Genomic DNA, 21,216 nt, shown 5'->3' on the forward strand with positions numbered 1-21,216 from the left:
ATTGGAATGGGTGCATCAAGTCTGTTCAAAAACCTGTTTATCCTATCTCCTCTCTAGCAGATGAGATGCATCCTACTTCCTGTAGATACCCGTGCATAGTCAGATGTATAGACCAACTATCTAAGGGTTCAGACAAGAGGGATTTTGCCGGCAGCACTGGCTGCCTGAGGTAACAGCCCTCGCAAAGGCATACGAAAGTGTCAGACCACTCCAAATAGTACTTTTGTTGCTGGGCGGAGGTCAACTGAGCTTTCAGAGCTATGGAAGGGAGCTTAAGCAATACTCCTCTGTATTTGAGGAGGCCATTACTTTAGACTGAAAACTCTCCCCGGTTACAAATGCTAAGTCACTGGTGGCCAGAAACACTTTTAATGCCTTTGGATTGGTTCCCATGAATAAACCTTTTGACTTCATAAAAAAGGAAATAGTGGCCAGTAAATTAGAAAGTAAATAATCTTAGAATTGCTTTTAATGCCTGTTATTTTACATGTGGACAACACTTCTTGTCACTCTATTGGCAGCACCAGCGAAGGCAACACAGAGAGAGAGAGAGAGAGAGAGAGAGAGAGAGAGAGAGAGAGAGAGAGAGAGAGAGAGAGAAGGAGGGAGAGAGAGATGCAGCATTACAAGCTACAGCAGTGAGTGGATGGATATACAAGGCCACCCACAGAGAAAACAGCCCCTTTCCTGGGATTCCCAAAATGCAGGAAATCCCCATTCCCCTTTCCTATCTTTTCAGATCCTCTGAGGAGGAATTATTATGAGTCATCCACAGCAGCTGCAGCCTTCCAAATGGTCTTCTGTTATTTTGTAAGTAGTGATTCACCTTAAGCCTCTCTCCTTTTCCCCCCAATCCCTTTAAAGATTTATTTCTCCTTTTCCTCCTAAGGAATGTGGATTTTTTGGTCTGCCCTGTCTTCATATATCACACTACCCTTCGTAAAGACAAAACAGAAAGTCAGGCTTTAGAGAAACTTCTCCGTGCCCCAGCCCGGACAAGTCAGTGATGGAAGCACTACCACTTTCCCTGCATCTTTTTTTTTGGATGTGGCCTTTTGAACTTGCCTCCAGTCGGGGTGTGAAACTAAATTTGAATATAGCTACCTAATTTTTTTTAGAGCCCTGAATCCAAAAGGGCTGAACTTATTAAGATTGAGCAGTTTTCTGAGTAGATAACAAACTGCCAGGAGGACTTCCCTCTTGCTCTCTCCAGCGTCCCATATACCCATAGCTTGCAATCCAGACGGTGGATACCTCCCCTAGCAAGAGTAGGTGTCGTGATGTCAAATTACAAGGCAGCCAGGCCTGCTAGCTCCTTACTGTATTCATTAACCTTAGCTACACCATGTATTTAATACATACAGCATGGAACAGGCAACACGATAGGAATTTATGAAACTCTTAATCTTCAAGGGCTCTTCTCCGATTCTCCTACAGTCGCCGGAGTCTGAGCCACAAAGCTAAAAATAAGTTTGTTTTTTTCAGCACCTGAACTGATTAGTTGGCTGTTGCTCTTGCAGGAACAAGTAGTTGCACTTCACCACCTCCTTTTTCACTTTCAAACACCACACTGAACACTACTAAGCAAAAAAAAATGTCCAGAAACATATACATACAAATTTCATAAAAACAGGGAAAGCGGAGCGCCTGCTCTTGCTGTAACTTATTACAAGACCTTTCCTTTTGCCAGAGGATTTGTTTGGCCTTGCCTCCTCACAAAAAGCCAAGCAAACCTGAAGGGCTAGGAATTAGAAGGTAGTACTTCCCCCCACTACTAGGGAAAGAGAGGCCTAGTTCTGCCCCAGACTACAGGCATACCTTGTAATAGGCCTGTAGGCCTTTTGTCAATTAAAGAAAGCTTAGAAGCAAGAGGGAAAAAGCTCAATTTGGATTTCCCTCTCATTTTGGAGTACTAAACATATTCTTGGTTTTTATTTATACACATATATATGGGGGAGAGACAGAGCAAAAGAAAGAGTGAAAGAGAGAGAGAGACTTCATGTTTTTTCAGCGAGAAAGGAAGTGCCTTCAGAAAGTGAATTATCTATAATCTTTATTTGCACAAGGAAGTAAACAGTAAATATTACTCAAGTAGTTCTGATACTTTAATAATGTGCCACTGCACAATAAGTCATATTTATATTTGCATGTGCATTAACTGCTAAATATAAGTATTTACATTCCATTTTACATCCAGGAATGCATTCAGTGGCACGGGACAAAGAAGGAAGAAAATCAATACAAACAAGGTGTTTCAAATTGATATAAAATAAGATTTATTTGCAAATCATTTTGACAATAAAGAAACAAGTATACCTCTGAGCTGTGCGTTTTGGGGAGTACATATCTGTTCCTTCACCTTCTTTCTCAGACTTCCATTCACATGCAATATAGCATACACCTCTAGAAGGTTTGGCACACAGTGTTTCAAATACAGCGTTAAGCGCTTTGAGATTCCCACAAGGAGAAGTGCTTGGTACTGTAAGATGAAAAAACAAAACAAAACCCACACCCCCAAACCTCACAGCTATATTGATTTCTTTTCTATCTTCAGATTTTTTTTCTTTCCCATGTAGGAATGCATAGTACACTATAGCCCTGGTTATGACCTACCTGAGCTCTCTCTTGGAATTTAAGAAGCTATGTTTCATTTAAAAATTAAAAGTTCAAGATTTAATGAAAACTGCTGCAGATAAATGAACTCAGGACAAAGGCAATACAAAGTGAGAACCTATCTACTGTAGTTTGTGATTGTGGGAGGTAACCTCTAAATTATACTTAGAGTCATGGTAGTTAAAAAGGAAGACAGCAGAATCTTGGAAATATTTATTTGATTTATTTCTACCCTTCTTCCTGACCCTGCTCTCTACCTTTCAAGGAACAGGGAAATTTCAACCCTAATGTCTTTTTTTTTCTTTTTTCCTCCAAAGACCAGTTATCAAGAGAATTTGGAGAACCCTAATCATTAAGTTCTTTGACCAGATCACATTAACTGTATCTTGTTTTAAAGGGAAAAGTCTGAAGGGAACACCACAAAACAAAGAAATGGCTTCTGTGAGAAGGAAATCAAGGAATCGGAACTAGATTTACTATTTTCAGTACAGTTCTAGAAAACATTTATTTTTACACCAAAATATTCTTCTTCTTTACGAAGCTCAAAATCATCCCAATATTCAAAAATATTACATTATGTAATACATTACTGATAGCCATTTCATTTCATTATTTAGGCAACAAAAACTGGAGAGACTAATACTGAGCCTTGGAGATATTATTTAATTTTGGCTTACTTTAGAAGGACAAAAACAAGGTCCAACTGAATGCTCTCAGTCGTCAGCCTACAAGGATATCCCACCATGGGGGTCTCCTTATCCCTGCTGGGAAACCTAATCCATCTTTATGGAATAAATATAGTTGGCCATTTCATAATCAGTTATTGAAATCGTCCTTGGAGAAAGGCCCAGAATCCAGGAGCCTCTTCAAGCCGAACACCTTAGCTTAGTCTCAGGACTGTCTCCTGAACAAGCTTGCAACTAAAAAAGTAAGGGATGAAGATTTCAGAACAAATCTTATGTTGACAGCACAGTGCCCTGTTCAATCCCCACTCAGTGATCCAAGCTTAGAGAACAGCAAGAAATTACATATACCTCCTGTGGTTATCGGCTACCAATAGATAGCTCTGAGCCTTTATTCTTCTGAGCCATGTGGATATCCACGTTTGTGGTGTAGTCAAAGATAAATGCAGTTAGACTGATGTTTGTCGACTGCTGAGGTGAGCAACAGAGAGGTACTGCAGCAACTAAGCTGCCAGTATTCTGCACTCTGAGCATACTATCTTTAACGGAACAGTCTGAAGACCGCGTATAGTCTGCCAAGTTTTGCTCTCTAACACATAGAGCTCTGAAACCTAGAAATGCCCATTTTTATAGGAAGTCTCGTAGAAGTGATCGAGTTTTCAAATGCCATTAAAGATTTTGGCAGAATTAACATTGTAAGAAATCTGTAATACACTTATCTTGCTAACAGTTATAGTCCAATGATCACTTAGAAGAAGTATTATTGCATTTTAAGCATAAAAATATAGGAGGTTCTATAAAGTCAAAATAGCATTAATCTAATATTGATAGTCATATAAAACAACTCACAATTATGTAAGTTTCTGTATTTAATTACACATTTAAAAATAAGTTATAAAAATAATTAAGCTTTTTTAAAACCCCTAAGAGATTTTCTTCTAGGAGTTTTTACTCATGTCTATTGATTGTCTAGCATCAGCAACAGCTTCAGGTACTCGAACAGTCATATCGTTCATAGATTTCTTCAAGCAGATCTGGCAGCCCAAACGTGATCTGTAAGGAAATAGGACATTGCCTTTAGTTTTAGCAAGCCATACATCTAACAACATTTACCAGCTTATATCCCCAGAGTTCAGTCATCCCAAACGCGTTATGCGCCAGAAACAATTAACCCTGCGCATGGTCTCAATCAAGACCAGTAGCGAACTGCATGCATCCATGCAAAGATAAATAGAGTTAATCATGGCCATGAATTTGCCTACTTATGAAACAGAGTTCAGTACTTGTAAAGTTTTACAGTGAGTACTTCCTACTTCCTGAAGTAACGTACAATACAGGTGACCCTTCCATTTTTAATGAATCATTAATAGTTTAGACAAGAGTAGGGAATGACATCTGATCTGCAAAAGGACATCTGGTTTCTCCAAGAAAATGAAGGCAATGAATGAAATCCTCAGAAAAGGCAGAGCCTAACCCATCCAGGGTCTGAAGGCAACCCAAGAAAACAGAATGTGCATTAGGACAATGGCCCTGACAGCTTACTTGAGGTGAACCTTTAGAGCTTGTAAACCAGACACAACCTTACTGAGCAGAAATTATTTTTTTCCATTTCCTGTAATTTCATAGAATCACAGAATGGCCGAGGTTGGCAGGGACCTCTGGAGATCATCTAGTCCAACCCCCCTGCTCAAGCAGGGTCCTCTAGAACACATTACCCAAGATTGTGTCCAGACGGGTTTTGAATATCTCCAGGGAAGGAGACTCCACCACCTCTCTGGGCAACCTGTGCCAGTGTTCTGTCACCCTCACAGCAAAGAAGTTTCTCCTCCTGTTCAGATGGAACTTCCTGTGGTTCCGTTTCTGCCCGTTGCCTCTTGTCCTGTCGCTGGGCACCACGGAGAAGAGTCTGGCCCCATCCACTCGACAGCCTCCCTTCAGATACTTGTACACATTGATGAGATCCCCTCTCAGTCTTCTCTTCTCCAGGATGAACAGGCCCAGCTCCCCCAGCCTTTCTTCAGAGGAGAGGGGCTCCAGTCCCCTCATCATCTTTGTAGCCCTCCGCTGGACTCTCTCCAGGAGCTCCATGTCTCTCTTGTACTGGGGAGCCCAGAATTGGACACAGTACCCCAGGTGAGGCCCTCCCCAGGGCTGAGTAGAGGGGGAAGATCACCTCTAGGGAGATTTGTATCTTCCTAAAAGTTTGCCCCCAAGTCAAACGTCACTTTAAAATCCTGCCTTTCAGTAATTTATTGTTAAGGCATTCCATTCCCACATGTCTTCTACCTGCAGTTCTGGGCCAATCAAGCAAGGTCCAGCATGACCACAGATTGTTTCTGAAGTACCTACAGGGTAACATTTCCATTTATATCTTCTTAAAACAGCTAGTGCATAACAGGTGTCAGAAAGGAAGATGTATCCTCCTACGACCAACACTAAAAAAGCTCTGCACTAAGATAAAGGAGGGTAAGCACGACCCCCTTGGAACCTACTAATTTTTTTATTACAATCATAATAGACATACAAATAATAGAAATGGCCTCTTGTAAAGACTTCAAATTTGATCTTTTCAGAACTCATTCAATGGAAGCAGCTTAAAACATTGTTTGCCAGAAATTATGTGTATTAAAGAAGCCTGCCAACTTTTTAGCAGATCCTAAATCAAAGGAGCAAACGACAGCTGAAGATAATTTGATTAGGTTCTTAACATGGCCTAGTGAATGATAATACTTTGGGGAAAGACAATATATTCTTAAATGCATATTTATGGCCCTGATCCTACAAATTCATCCACAATCAAAACACTATGTTCACAGAAAGAAGTGAATTAATGCAACTTGTGTGTTGGATGAGACAGGTTTAAATAGCTTTAAAAAAAATATATCCTCAACCACCACTGCATCCTCACAGGATGAATCCTTTCTTTCAGTTTTGCTTCTTCAGTCCAGTAACATGCAGTAGCTTCCTCTGCTGTCGTAACACAAGTCCAAGAAAGTCTTACTTTCCAATTCTAAGACTTATTCTTTGCTATTCCAAGGAACCCCTAACCCCTGCACTTGTTCTGAAAGCTCTGTTTGCTGCATCTCCCTTGGCCTATCCTATATTCAATGCAAGGGCAAGACTTAAGAAACCAGAACTAATCAACAGGAAAAGGAGATGAAAATGGTGAGAAACACAACACTATCCCTGAGGCAACGATAGATTAATTACGGTCTTCCTCCTATCTTATATTAGGCTTCATATAAAAACAGGTACCAGAAAATAAATTTTTCAGGGGGTCCAGAATGCTGGAAGCAAGTTACAGACACTCAAGCTGGTGCTACATGCTGCTTGCTCAATTCTACAGTACTTCGTAGCCTATGTCTACCTGTGTGTTGGGGTATCCTGACTAGAACATATCAGCCACATCAAACTGTAAAAAAATTAAGACTAGCATAATGATGCTAGTCTGAGTTTACCAAAGCATAAGATGATCATTTAAAAGTTTCTTTAAAATCAGAAGTTCCTTAAAAAGAAGGTAAGACAATGCAACAGTGAAGTTTCATACTAAAATGCGACAACAAAAGAAAATGCAGGAACAGGTGTGAGGTTTTTTTCCCCAGCATTCTAAAGAAAAATTTTGTATTCATGAGGAGCTGATATTTCAATGTTTTTATACAACAGATTTGTAAAGAAACAGAATGGGTAAATTAAATGCATCTTTCTGAAATTATGGAAAGAGTGATGTTAAACAAATGTTAAACAAGTTAAGCCTCTGAATCATTAAAGTTTGAGAATCATTTTGGTATATTCCTAGATATAGCACTTAAGAGGATTAAGCTCATAGTAACATTTATAAGAATTCATAGCCTATCCAAGTGCAGTATAAACCAAGGCACCATTAAATGACCTACCCTTCAAATACTAAGAATCATAATAAACCTGTTAGAGGCTAATAAATAGCATGAGTTTTATCCTGAAAGAATGGAACAGTGTCAAAAAGATTCATCTTCCAAAAGACATGGTAGATTGAATTGCAGTTCCTCTTCCCATTGGAAGAAAAACAAGCTGCATATCTTGATTTCATCTTCCTTATTTGATATTCTTAACTAGCGGCATATTAAATGAGGAACAGAAAAAGAGCACAAAATAGATTTTGTAGATTCTCTAGTCCAGGAGCCAGTGCAGGTATCTCTTTCCCTAAGATAACAACAAGGAGCAAAAAGGAACGGTGTGTATTAGCAGTGAGCGCTGAGGCGTTTTTACTTTTACCAACAGAAAAAAAATAGATCTTTCTTAATCTATGCTCTCAGGTGAACAGCAAGGCAGACAGAGATTTATGCTCAGACATACTTATGATTAATCTACCCTGTGGAAGGCATATCCTCCAGGGAATCCAAACATATACAACATGCCACCTATCAAGAGTTCTGCTTTTACACTTCTGGAAAGATAGCAACAGATATAACGGGCAAAACATCACTCTCCAAACTGCTAGGGTCTTTTGGAGCGTTAAACATAAGAACAGTTGCAGCACATCTGACCTGAGGTACATCTCCCTCAATATCCTGTTTCAGCCAGTGTTCGGTAGCAGATGCTGGGGAAGAGAAAAAACAGGGCAAACATATAATGATATCTCTTCAAGGTAACTTCCTAGTCTCCAGCACTTTATGGGACTTCCTGAGCTGCAGGTAGTAGTATCCTTATGTTTAACAGCCTCTGGTGGACTTTTTTTTCTCCCTATATGTACCCTTTTTTTTTTTTTTAAACCTCTGAATTCTGGCATTCATAACCATCTGTGGCAATGGACGTACACCATGTGAAGTAACACTTCCTATTTTTTTGTCTTGTAGCAGCCTCAAAACATAGGGTAGTACCAAGTGACCTTAGGAGAAAAGCTACCTCCTCCTATTTAAATTTTTATGCATCATTTACAATTTTATAGATTATAATCAGATTCCCCTTCCTCAATTCTTCCCAACAGCCTAAGAAGCTTTGATCTTAAAAATGATTTAGTCAGTGCCTGCATAAAAGCCAGTCCACATTTAAACATTTTGTAGCCCTCATCCGTACTTCCCTTCACTTTTTTTTTTTTTTTTTTTTTAAGACAAGAAATCAGAATAGCTCAAGTATAATGCTATGGTGAATACCACTTTTTCCTATAATGGGATGTTCTGCTTTTCTACCTGTTCCTTCCAAAAACTGCTAGCATTCCATTTCCTTTTTGACGTGTTTTTACACCAAGCCATAAACTGGCATTCCTGGAGAAACATTAGCTAGCTGAGAGCCCATTTCAAGTCGGTAAAGTTACCACTCTTCCACCCTTCTTTCCATATGCATTGATCTGCATCTAATAACACCAAATTTCATCTGCTATTTCCTTTCCTATTAACGTCACAAGATCCTTCTGCATGTCTTCGTGGACGGTTTTTGATTTTACCACAATGAGAAACCCAGTACTGTAAACAAACCTTGTCATCTGACTCTTCACCTCTTTTCCCAAGCCTTTTACAAATATGCTGACTATATAAAATCTAGCATAGATCATTGTGGGATCACTCTGCTGATCTACAAAACAGCCAAGTATTTCTACCCCATTAAAAGACAAATGATCATTTAACCAAATCTTTATCCCTTATATGGCCTTTGTTCTTATCCCATTGCATCTCAAGAACTTACTAAAGGACTTCTGGAAGCTAAGAAAACTATATGAACTGTAGGATCTTTCTTCATGCTCAGTGACTCATTTGAAGAATTCCCATAACGGTTACTTCCTTCTATAAAAGCTCTACTGAATTCTTTCCTTACCATTATTTAGTAGAAACTACAAAAAAGTAACAGCCAATAGACACATGCCTCAAGTGCCCGGTAGGGAATCAAACTCACTGCTCTCTAGTTCCAATAATCTCACTTTAAAAATTGGGTTGCTACCTTACATTCCTCTGGTTTGGAAGCATGATTAAAACCAACTAATTAAACATTATAGGTTCAGCAATTTCATACTGAATTCCTTTAGAACTCTTGGGTAAATACTACCTAGTCCTTACCATTTGTAACTATTATTAATTTGTTCTAATACCCCTTCTATAGACACATCAATTTGAGACTAATCCTTCAGTAAGTTCCCTGCAAAGAAAGCTTCCAGTGCAAGGACATCCCTAAGCATCTGCAGTGAAAACAGTGTAAGAAATTTTGGGGAGGGGGGGGCGGGGGGGGAAGAGTTATCTGTTTATATTTAAAGTTTATATCTTTATTAAAAGTGCTCCTTTACATCACCTATTGGTCCTACATGACGACAAGTTTCCTGCTTCTGTTAAGTTAGAAACAAAATTATTTCTTCTATTTTTCAAACAAGCTGTTTCTCAGCTTATTTTTTATTCGGTATTCTTAGAGTAGTTATTTTTTAAACATTTAACTTGCAAAGGCTTGCTTTTCTGCCTTATCGACCTACTTTTAATAATCCCCATTACTCTGCAGTTACCCACACCAATTTTGTTTTAGTTTTTCTAATCAGTCTTTCATTTTAAAAGACGTTATCCTTGATGGCACCCGCTGACCTTTCCAAGTCCAGAGAGTCACTGACAAGAAAAACTTTTATGGTTATACTTACACAAAAGCATACTAGTGTATCTCCATCACCAAGGTTTATATCAGCACAAAGATCAGGCTATCTATAGTAAATGTCAGAGGCACTTAAAAAAAGCAGTCTTCCAGAAAAATCTACCTCTCTTACATACGGAAGATCCTTGGCCAAAGGAAGAACAGCCATGCCATTAAGAAAACCTGGAACATGCAAGTAATAGCTCTAGCCTGGTCCCGTGCACTGAACGACCATTAGCAATTGGAGCACATCTTTAAGGTTTAGTTTCACCCAAAAGAAACCTGGTTTGCGTACACTAAGAACACTCTGGCATGAGTTAAAGCATGGCAAGCAGGGATTGCTTCAAAGGCAAATCTGATGCAAACTAAAATAGTAACGTGGCACATCCATAAAATAACTTTAACTAGTTAAAGGTTGATGGAGAAAGAAAGCAAAGGGAGAAGGAAGGGAAACGAACAAAAAAATTATTGCACACGACAGCATTGGAAAAGTTTTTGGTGAAGGAACTGGATTTTCGGTCCTGCTTCACCGTCTGACGCTTCCGCATCAGACACTGAAGAGAGAGTGCTGGCAACTGGCACTCTTCACCTTATGAAAATACTACTGACATCTACCTAATACAAACTCAGATAAACAATATATAAACTTGCCAGTCCCATTTGTATAATAGAATCTAGCTATTCACTGAAAATTGATTAAGGCGTTCTAGAAATATCAAACTGTCCCATCTGCAGACCCTTGTTTCAATTCTTTGGTATAGTGAAGCATTATGCTGCCTTACGTTTCTGTGAGGCCATACGCTAGGTCCAGCATATCCATCTCTTCATCAGTAATTGCATCCAGTTTCTTAAATATGTGGTCTTCAAAGATTAAGTGACAAGTTGAACAGGCTAATGTTCCTTCACAGGCACCTAAATAAAGCACCAAGTTAACAGAAAACTTAACTTTCATATTACAGCCAAATTGCAGAATTCTTTCATATATGTGTTTCTTTCTCTGTTTACTATTCAGCTGTCAATAGCATTTTTACATTTCCTACGACATTAAAATTTACTTGAAATTACGTATTGAAAATATTTAAAATATTTGACTAATTCCTCCTTCCTTTTTTTTTTTTTTTTAAGTTTAAAAAGCAATTTTTATAAAATTACTAGTTTAGAATGCTTAAATTGTGATCATTCACAGTATGGGTAATCATTCAATTAGAAATCAGAAATAGAAAAAACTGTACTCATGGAAGCAAAGGGAAACACAGCCTGCATGTATAACCACTGCTATCACAAGAAGGTCTGCTGTAGAATTCACTGTTTAAGAACCATACAGAAAACTGTCCTGTTATACTTCACAACGGTATCCTTAGTCATGTATCATAATGAACATGATACTGTACCAGAAGATTTGATTTTAAAAATACAGTATGTCTTCAAATACATACAAATCCATAGGAAAAAATTATTTAACAAAGTGTAAAATGTCAAATAATTTAAAATTTGTCATATCAGCAGTTTAAGCGTTCTCATGTTGGACAAAAGGGGAAAAAAAATCACACTGATCAGTATACTTAAACTGCAGAGGTTCTTTTTGAAATGTAAGGCTGATAATAGTAAGTGAATTGAGTGCAGTTGAATCATTCAACTCTTTTGGAAGTCCTTACACAGAGACATTTCTATCATCATTATTGCTGCACATGGGATGCCCCCTAGTGATAAAAGTGAACAGGTAAGATTGTTTTACCTTTTTCTCTTCACTACTTTTGTTTTAAACACTACCCAGACATTTTCACACTATTTACATTGCATTATTTCTCTGCCCTAGTATGATGTGTTATTAGAAAACCATTATAGAGATAGGAATTAACACATGCTATAATTAAAGACTGTCAGGACATCCGCAATGTTTATGTTGGCTCCTGTTTATTGACAGCATTGCCATTTCAATTTCACAGTGCTTTAAGATGGCTGGCATTTCCAAATGTGAGAAGATATTAACTGTAGAGTATAAGTAGACTAGCCATAAGCCTACATGATACATTTAATAAACACTACCTAAATCTAGAGTTACCCTAATGTGTTACAGATTTTCAAGAGGTGATTCTTCTTCCCCACACGCATGCAACTCGTAAGAGATTCTACAGGCTTATCAAAGAGATTTTATTACTAACAGTGAAATTTATTTTCACGTAAATAAAATATACACTTAAGATTTCAAACTGTGTGCTAGACTAGCCCACTTAACTTTTTCTGTACTTGCTCCATGCTAATATATATTAACTCATGCATATTATAACTCCACTTCCAGCTTTAGTTTGTACTAATACTTACTTACACTCACAGTCATTTAAATCCACGTTTTGAAAGCTTGCTTTGCATGGGCAGAGTCCCACTACTTCAGTGGAACTAACTATGGAGGGGAAGTCTGAGGGAATAGGAAGGTTTTCAGAACTTCCTCGCTTTCTGACATTCAGCAGAACTCATACCGACTTCACGTTTCACTAAGGCACTGGGATATAAGAGTCTGTTCATGTTTGCAAATTTTCATAGTTGAAATTCATTTTTAAGAAAAATGATTAACCAAAAAGAGTACAATTCAGTTTGTACCAAGGCCATTAGAGAAGGCTCTAAATTACTTAATCAGGTTTAGTGACTCAACGCATTACTGCTTAGGCAAGGTACGTACCACACACTTACAGCGTTTGCTCTATCCAGCCATCTTACATAACAGTTGGATTCTTGCCTAGAATGTACTTTACCATAATTCCTAACATAGTAAGCATTTTCAATCACACACGTACCAACTTAAGTTTGGCAAGTTAACTACTAAGCTTTCATTTGTCTTGAAAATATAACATACCTCTGAAACCATTATGCTAACTCAGTATGTTCCATGCTTTTCTATTTACAACCTTGGCTTTACAGTTTTACATCTGAGATTACAGTCCCACTTTTACTTACCTTTCCAGGCTCACAACTCCTCAGATTGGAAACACTACATAATTAAAATACTAGTCTACAAAGGTTTTTGGTTTTTTTTTTTTTTTAACTAAAAAGAAAATGTAAGTGCAATTTTCTAGATGGTAAAGAAAAAGAGGAGGAGGAGAATCCTAGCGCTCCTTCAGAGAGCTCTACCACAGCTGTGTCTTCTCTAGGGGTGCCACTACCAACAGTTCAGGAGAAGAAAGGACAAATCAAAGTCAAATTATGTGATGTTCTCTTCTACTTCCACTGTCAGTAGTGTTAACTTATTTCTCTCCAAAGGAACTTTGAGGGAATGGGAAAGATAAAATGTTAAGTCAGTGAGATTTAAAGAGCCTTTTCCAGGCTTTCATGGCTGTTTCTTTCAAAACCCTCAAATTCACCTTGACAGAAGTTTCCTTTTCTGCCAAAAACTACTTCATCAGCATTCTCCTGAGATCTTTCCCTTTTCTCATCCAGTTCTTTCCCTTCAAAATATAATCTATTTAGTTATCTAAGATACTATGACTAACTTAGAAGTCTTATATTTGAAGTATAGTTGAAGGTATATTTTCTTTTTCCTGAGGAAAAAAAGAGACGTATACAGAGAAGTATAGTTTTGTAGGGTATGTTTTACCCCATACCTGCTATAATCTTCTTAATTTTTGGTATATATATTTAAAACAATCTTATCTCAGAAGAATGAAATGATTTTTCATAAATTGTCAGGATACCATGAGAAAACTAATACTCAAACATCAGCACTGACGTTGACCAACATCTGATGTGACAGTGGTTTAAAATTCATCTCTAACCACACTAATAACAACACAAGGGCTGTAACTCTCCTCGTACTGTAAGAGACCAAATTCTGAAAGGAAGCAAACGCATGAGTTTTCTGTTATTGTTTATCATGGTCAGTTTGATTATGGCTATATATCATCTGAAATGGAATGGATAAAGCTCTTTTTGTCCTTCTTACAAATATCATTTTGATATTACTTTCCAAAGGTAGAAAAAAAAAATAATCAAAACCATATTGAATAGAGGAGAAAAATCTCTGCTTGTCAAACTTAAAAATAACATGATTCTTTGAAATATAGGCACGCGGCAATAACTTTTATTTCTTTTTCTGGCCTGTAACTTCGGGCTGAGAGTGGGAAACTGCCTATTTTATGCCTATACCAACTGATGAAAAACAAAACCCCCCTAAGAGCCCCCAAATAAAAGAGGCATACACACACACACACACATCCCCCCAAAGTCAAACAAGCACAAACCCCAAACTAATCAAACTATGGAGACTAAGGAAGCCAACAAGCAAGGGAAGTTGTTTTTGTTCTTCTCCCTCTTATTATACTCCCAGGAATTTTCCCACAACGTGCATACCCAAAAAGACCAGTCAAAAAAACTATAAATCAGAACAGAATAAAAAAGGAAACCGAAGGAATGTCTCCCAAAATAAAACCTGACTGTAAATGAATGAATCTGACTACCGCAACTCACTCTATTACCAATTTCAGAGTTTAGGGAGGCAAATAAAAGAGTTTTATCTGCACCATCACCATTCACTCCTTATTTTTAGGCCTGCTTTCATGAAGAGAGAACTTAGTATGGCAAAGTTCAAGAAATGAACTTGTCTGCTTTACCCTAGTCCTCTTATAAGAATTAAATTTCTTGCTCTTCTCCGCTAACTGACATAGATTTAGTTGTTCCTTTCACTCAGCACTCAAACACTACAGCAATTTGTGCTACAAGCAGCCTGATAACAAATTGAGACTATTTGACAATACAGTCAGAAGTAACCTGCCACTGTTAGGAATATACAAATTTTGCTATGCATCCAGAACCTTCCAATTCACAGAAGAGTTTTCAGGTAGCATCTTTCAGATTCTACTTTGACAACACTCTGTCTGCGTTCCCCTCCTTTAACATTTAAACATTGAAACTTCCAAGGCCTACCACAAAATATTTCAGAACTTGACCCTATGCCACCTGCAGAAAAATGGGGAAAAAAATCCAAATAGAGAACAACTAGGTTTTACAGACATTAAAAATAAACTGATAATTGATCATAATTTCTAGACATTTAATATGTTCTTTAAGGAATCTACTTACCAAAACCATCTATGTCTAGATTATTATCAACAACGACATCCAGCAATGAATCTCCAACTTTTCCTTTGGCTGTTAGTTTGTCACCATCACGATTTATGAAGTGAACAGTTATCTTATCTTCTGAGCTGAAAAAGAAAAGTATATAAGGGAACTTAAGAAAGAATTCCAGAACTTTTTAGATCTTCAAAAACGATTGACTACTGCTAAAACAGCACTCAATATCAACTCTAAAAGCACAGAAACCTAAATAAGTTATTGCCTTTCAAACTCTGTAACAGGTACAGGCTTCTTCTGCTGTACATTGAACATACAGTAATGAAAAATAAGAAAAAAAACCTTGAGGTTTGCATTTTGTCACTATAAGGTGTAGAAGATCCTCATGCTTCACCTTTCACTGAAGAAAGTCAGAGCTATTTTATTTTAGACAAAGTACTCATATTTTTAGCAAATAAAAGGTTATATTTCAAATACTTTTCTTCATACCTTTCTATGGACTCTTCCTTTATATTTAGGAAATTGCAATTTTTCTGACTGTTATTGTTTAGGTCAAATTTTAAATTACCCTGAAAACTAACCAGAAACAGGAAATCTTACTAGTTTCAAATTTTAATTCCGCTCTCCTCTCGCTTTTCTCACAATAATGGAAATACTCTAAAAACTTTTTTGCTTCTTTGAGCCCAGATCATAATATGCAAAATACATTCCATCCTCTTATGATTTCACTTTGTAAATTTCATTTCAAGTGAACTTCATCTGAGGTTTGATGATGGTTATCAAAAGAAGAAGGTTTCACATATTTTCCTGCCTTGCTTTTTAGGTAGTTATATACATTTATGAAAAACTTTCCTCACACTCAGCATAAATATTTCCGATTTCTAAGACTAGTACTTTTGGTATGGAAAAATATAAAGATTTTTGTTGTCTCATATTATGTCATTTCACATGCGAATTAAAGGAAAGCTGTTAATATGCTAACAATTAAGATAAAGTTTGTTTTTAAACAGACTATTCTCTTCCTTACGGTAAATGAGGGAAACGAGAAAAACTTATTGGATGGCAGGGAAGAAATCTGCCTAGAGACAAATAAAACAACTGAAGGCTAACGTAACACCTATGTTTCAGTGTTCAGAAATCTACATTTAAGAAAAGTATGTTTAATACAATCCTTAGTCTTTGTAATAATTGTAGACTTTCAGTAATCTACCACATAGGATGTGTACAGGCTTGAAAATTAAGTCACACCCAAGAAAATGCTAACCGGAAGAACCAAATATTAAAGCCAAAATTTGAGGGTGGCCATATTAACACTTCGGTAAACCAGTTCTATTGGAACTGGTTTTAAAGAAAACGTGCTTTTATTGTAATCTTAGTTGTAGCTTGTTTTGAAAAGTGACAAGTATGTTTGTTGATCTAGGCTTAATATACTTGCCATAACTGTAAAATTACTCGGCTGCAATACGTGCCATGATTCATTATGATGTCATGTTCAATTCTTATCAAATAATCCCTCAGTCCATTCTCTGGAAGACAAGCTACTTCTAACAATGATTTCATGCCAAAACTATAATCAATAACGAAGCATTGACCTTGTTTATCTGCAGAATTCAACTGAACCATACACTACAATGAAATTCAGAAATCTTAAAGATACATCTTTACCAAGTGTAACTACAGTTGCACAGCTGCCATCAATGCATGACCTCCAGCAAACCACACTGCAGTGCTTTAAGAAATGACCACTCCGCTGTTCATTCTTCTGCTCTGCTCAATGTTACCACCTCCCATCGAAGAACCAACAAGACAGGCACCCGCTTCTTAAATACAGTGCTGTAAATTCCATCATCTTCACTGAAAGTCAGCTTCATCAGAAGTTTAAGACTGCCGGGTTTGCAGTAGTTGGAGAGGTAGAAGCGTACATTCTCACAGCCGAAGTAAACCACTGACAGTAATTTTTTTTTTTTAAATTGCTTCAGAAAGCCCTCATGGATTTCATAGAAATACACTCATTTCCTGAAATAGTATTTCTGTCAAGGTGAGATGTGATCCAAATACAAATCAAGCGCAAGTGGGTACTTGCACTTACGGGCATCCTCTACCCAAGATATAGGCATGTCAAGCATAAATATTTTTCAATATCCAAAATATACTCTTTTCTCTATTAGAGGATGAGGTGATCACAAGTAACACAGACCAAATAACAAGATGTCTAGTCACAATCTCGTGAGATCACTGGAACCTTTATAAAAGATAAGTCATCTCCCTCCCTAAGCCAGTTTTCAAAACATACTCAAAACTGTCTTCACCTGTGATTACACAATTATCTGGGATAATACCATAGTAAACCGGATCCAGAAAAAAAACTAGCTGAAAATCAATCTTTACAGGTCAATGACCATACGTTTGCCAGAAGTGGTACAAAGACAGAACTGCTCATTATAACATATTTACGTTAGATTAAACAATCATGTTACTGCATCTTTACGGTACAATTTCATGAGTAGCACAAACTGACCTAATCCGAATACAAAAAGATGGTTTTGGGAATCCCCACTGAAATAACGCACATAACGCGTATGCTGGTATCGATGTACATCAACTCATTTTACTGATGTGGCTGAAAACCAACCATAAAAACATAGTCTTAGCTGGATCAGCAAACAAAACTGATCGACCGGCTGCAAAAGCGGCAACGGCCGTAACAACAACAAAAACCCACAAAACACGAATGAGGCCACCCTTTTAGTAGCAATAGTCTTGCACTAGCTTCGGTCAGTTTTGCAGCTGCATCTCGACTGCACGCCTAACCTGTGTAGCATGCAATAAGGGAACAAACCAAACCACCATCATTAAGTCACTGTCTTTTGTTAAAAAAAATGGCTAGAATAATCGATCGTTTCTACAGGGCCTAATCCAACCTTGCCATTAACTGAAACTAAAATTCAATTGCTCTCAATAGCAGAAAAGCAGATCCAACTGGAAGACTAAGAAGGTGTCTCTAACTTTGTAACAATCTTAAATACCATTCACATGGCCAAAAAGTTAAATTTACAAATCACTGAAGCTTTAGTATGCATAAGCCCGACTAGTGAAAATATTTATGTACGTGCACAGTTCTGAGAGTCACGAGACTAGTCACACATTCGAACCACATGCTGTGCAGATTTTTTGAATGACTAAGACATATCACTTAAAAAAACCACTAAACCTGCATGAAACAATATTTAGGCTTTATGAATCTGAAATAACGTTGTATTTGTCTACCTAGACATCATCTGAGCAGAAGAAACATATACTATGATCTAGTCACAGACAATTAACATGAAATGCACACCAGGTCTGTGCAAGCATAAATAGTCTCAAGATTATCAGAAAGAACTAAACATATTTTGTGTAATCTGCACAAAGCATAAATATCCCAGTTCATGCTCAGATTAACCCTTCCAGATTTTTCTTAAACGGTTCATCCAACACTCCTGTTTGCCAAGTACCAGAAGAATTTCGTAAGTGAAACTATTACGCTAACACTAACAAGCCTTGTGTTAAAATGCACAAGTCACAGATCTGAATCAAACCTTCAAACACATGGTAAGATAACCATGTTATGCAGCAAAAACATTGTATAACTATCTAAACTGCCGTAAAAGAATTCTGGAATAAATACTGTTCATTATGAAACAAAAAGGGGGGAAATAGAGGAAAAAATGGATTGAAAGTAACAAATCTAGGAATGAAAACAATAATGCTTTATGCTTCACTGAAACCCTTGGAAATTCTGCTCAAAAAAAATCACTCCTACTGATGATTTTACCTAGATGTTGATCCTTTAGACAGAAGTACAGGTGAATACTTTTACATACATAAATAATGATAAATCTTTTTACTAGACTAATATTGACTATATAAAGTTCAGGAACTGGTCTGGAATAGTAAGACTTCTGGAAAAGGTAGGACTAGAAGGAATAACTTGAACATAAACTGGAAAAGTACTAATATAAGAAAAAAAGAAAAAAAAAAAGGATTGTTTTTCTCCCGAATCAGCTAGGTTATGACATGGATTATGTAAACAATACATCTAAAAAACTTGCCTGTAGGATTTCTTTTGCTGGTATGCTTTTGCAATGCATAACTTCCTGGATCGTTTATAAATCTGTACGCAGTCTACTCGTGAAAGCCTTGAGGGATGGCAAGTCTTGTATTACGATTAGGTTAGGGAATGTTTTCCCTGTTAAGGATTTTTTTTTTCCTCCCATTTTCACCCTGTTCAATAATTTTAATAATTTTTAAAATCTTGAAAATATTTTACCAAGACGTTCTGACTTTTTTAAAAATGAAAGAGAAACAGAGACCTCAGAATAACAAAGTTAGGGCACTCACTCAGTGGAGACTTGTTTTCAAGACACTAGGCAAAGTCACTCGGAGAAGAGATCTAAATCAGCACTTTACATGCTTCATACAGGAGTCCCAGACTAAAAAGTAAGCTTGTCTCTCTGCATTAAAACTATCCACAAAAACAAAGTAAAGGAGCACGTACAGAAGAGACTGAAAGGAAACTGCTGGAAACAGCTTCGATGGATGGGGCATTTCTTAACCCTCTGGAAACAGGCTAGACTGCACTTCTGACACTGGGTGACTGACCCTGTTTTGAGTCAAAGAAACTTCTCTGCTAACCTGGTCAGTCTGGTTTTTAGAACCTCTGTATTTTAAATGCTGAAAGTTAACTGTAGGCTCTGATCTATCTTCGAACACAGAAGCTGCAAACTACGAAGGCCATGCATAAACACAGTCTCTGGCTACATACGCAAAGTTGCAAATGCATAGTTCTGGCCTGTGGAATACCAAACATCAACACAGGCAGCGCATGTTGTAACATACACTCATACATGCTGTCTTTTTTTCTGTGCACTTAGATGCGCGGGTGCTCCTCCTACACCACAGACAGAGACCTTCAGAACCAGGCTCTACAAGAAACCTCGCTAGATTTTCTAGGAGAGAAGTGGCAAGCACCACCTGCATGGGAAAAAAAAAAGTAACACTGATGTCACAATCTCCGGGACGGCTGTTCTAAGAAACACATACGGCCTAGTCTAGCTTTCCTAGCGTTTGAAGCTCCGTCAACCGTGCCCCCAAGTCCTCTTTCTTTACACACAACGTCGGCCCGCAGCGGAGCGCGCAGCAGGGCCGGGGGCCTACCCCGGGTCAGCCCCCGCCCGGCCCGCCAGGCACCCCCGGCCACCGGCCCCTCGCACAGCCCGGCCCCTGAGGAAGGGCCTCGCCGGGGAGGGCGCTCGGCGGGCCGGTAAACGGCTCCCCCGGCCGCCGCCGCCGCCGGGTGAGCGCTGCAGGGGCAGCGGCGCGGCCGAGCAGGCCGGGCCGCGGCGGTGACGGGGAAAACAGGTCGCCGCGACGGGGCACGGCGCGACGAGCGACCGCGGAAGGTCACGCAGCGCCCGGCCGCCCCCGCCCCGCCACACACGGCCGTTGGCCCCGGCTGCCCCGGCCCCCGCCCGGCCCCGCGCCGCCGCCGCCAGCCCGCAGCTCCCTCACCTGAGCGCCGCCCGGGCAGAGAGGCCGAACGGCCGGGCTGCCCTCACGGCGGCGGCGCTGCCGCAGCCCGGCCTGGCCCCGGCTGCCGGCGAGGCGGAAAAGAGCCAGCGGCGAGAGGCGGCGGCGGCGGCAGCGACCCGGAGGGGCCCCGGGGCAGCCATGGCGGCCGGTGCCCGCCGCGCCGCGCCACGCGCTGCACCGGGCGGCGGAGGCGGGGGGGGGGGGCAAAGTCCCACCGCTCACTCCTCCGGCGCAAGCCACGGCGATTCTCGGAGCCGCCCGCGCCGTCTACGCAACGCAGTCCCCGCCCCCTTGTGGCGGCCGTGCGAGGTGACGGGTCGGCCTGGGGCGCGGGTTCGGCCGCCGCGTGTCCGCGCGAAGGGCAGGGCGGCGGTTACGCAAAGTGCGCAGCGCTGCGCTGCGGGGAGCGACGCGGCGTTACGGAAAGTGCGCAAGGCCCCGCGGCCCAGCGGGGCCGTGCTGCCGCCCTGGCGGTGGCCGCTGCCCTCCCCGCCCCGGCTCCGCCGACCGCCCCCGTAGCCTCCCCTCAGCTTCCCTGTCGCTCCCCGAGACCACAGCGTAGCCCAGTTAAAGCTTCGTGGTTCCCAAACCGAAACCCTAGCTCTCTTCTCCGGGCAAAGGCGGGCCGTGGGGCCGGAGGGCCTTGCGGCCCTCCCTGCAGGGCCCCTAAGGGAAGTCGTGGCTGCCGCGCCCAACGCGAGGGGCC

At 39.7% G+C, this 21,216-nt stretch overlaps 1 protein-coding gene across 1 annotated transcript; it reads right to left on the reverse strand.

Annotated features, from left to right (window-relative positions):
• Positions 1–2,252: 2,252 nt before the first annotated feature.
• FDX1 (ferredoxin 1) lies at positions 2,253–20,760 on the reverse strand. Its single transcript, XM_068930310.1, has 4 exons — positions 20,490–20,760; positions 14,946–15,070; positions 10,658–10,787; positions 2,253–4,349 (listed from the first exon to the last, which is right to left on the reverse strand). The coding sequence occupies exons 1-4, from the start codon at positions 20,648–20,650 to the stop codon at positions 4,235–4,237; spliced, it is 531 nt and encodes a 176-aa protein (XP_068786411.1). The 5' UTR covers positions 20,651–20,760; the 3' UTR covers positions 2,253–4,234.
• Positions 20,761–21,216: the final 456 nt, after the last annotated feature.

This window comes from Struthio camelus, chromosome 1 (genome assembly GCF_040807025.1).
Source record: "Struthio camelus isolate bStrCam1 chromosome 1, bStrCam1.hap1, whole genome shotgun sequence".
Taxonomy (NCBI): Eukaryota; Metazoa; Chordata; class Aves; order Struthioniformes; family Struthionidae; genus Struthio; species Struthio camelus.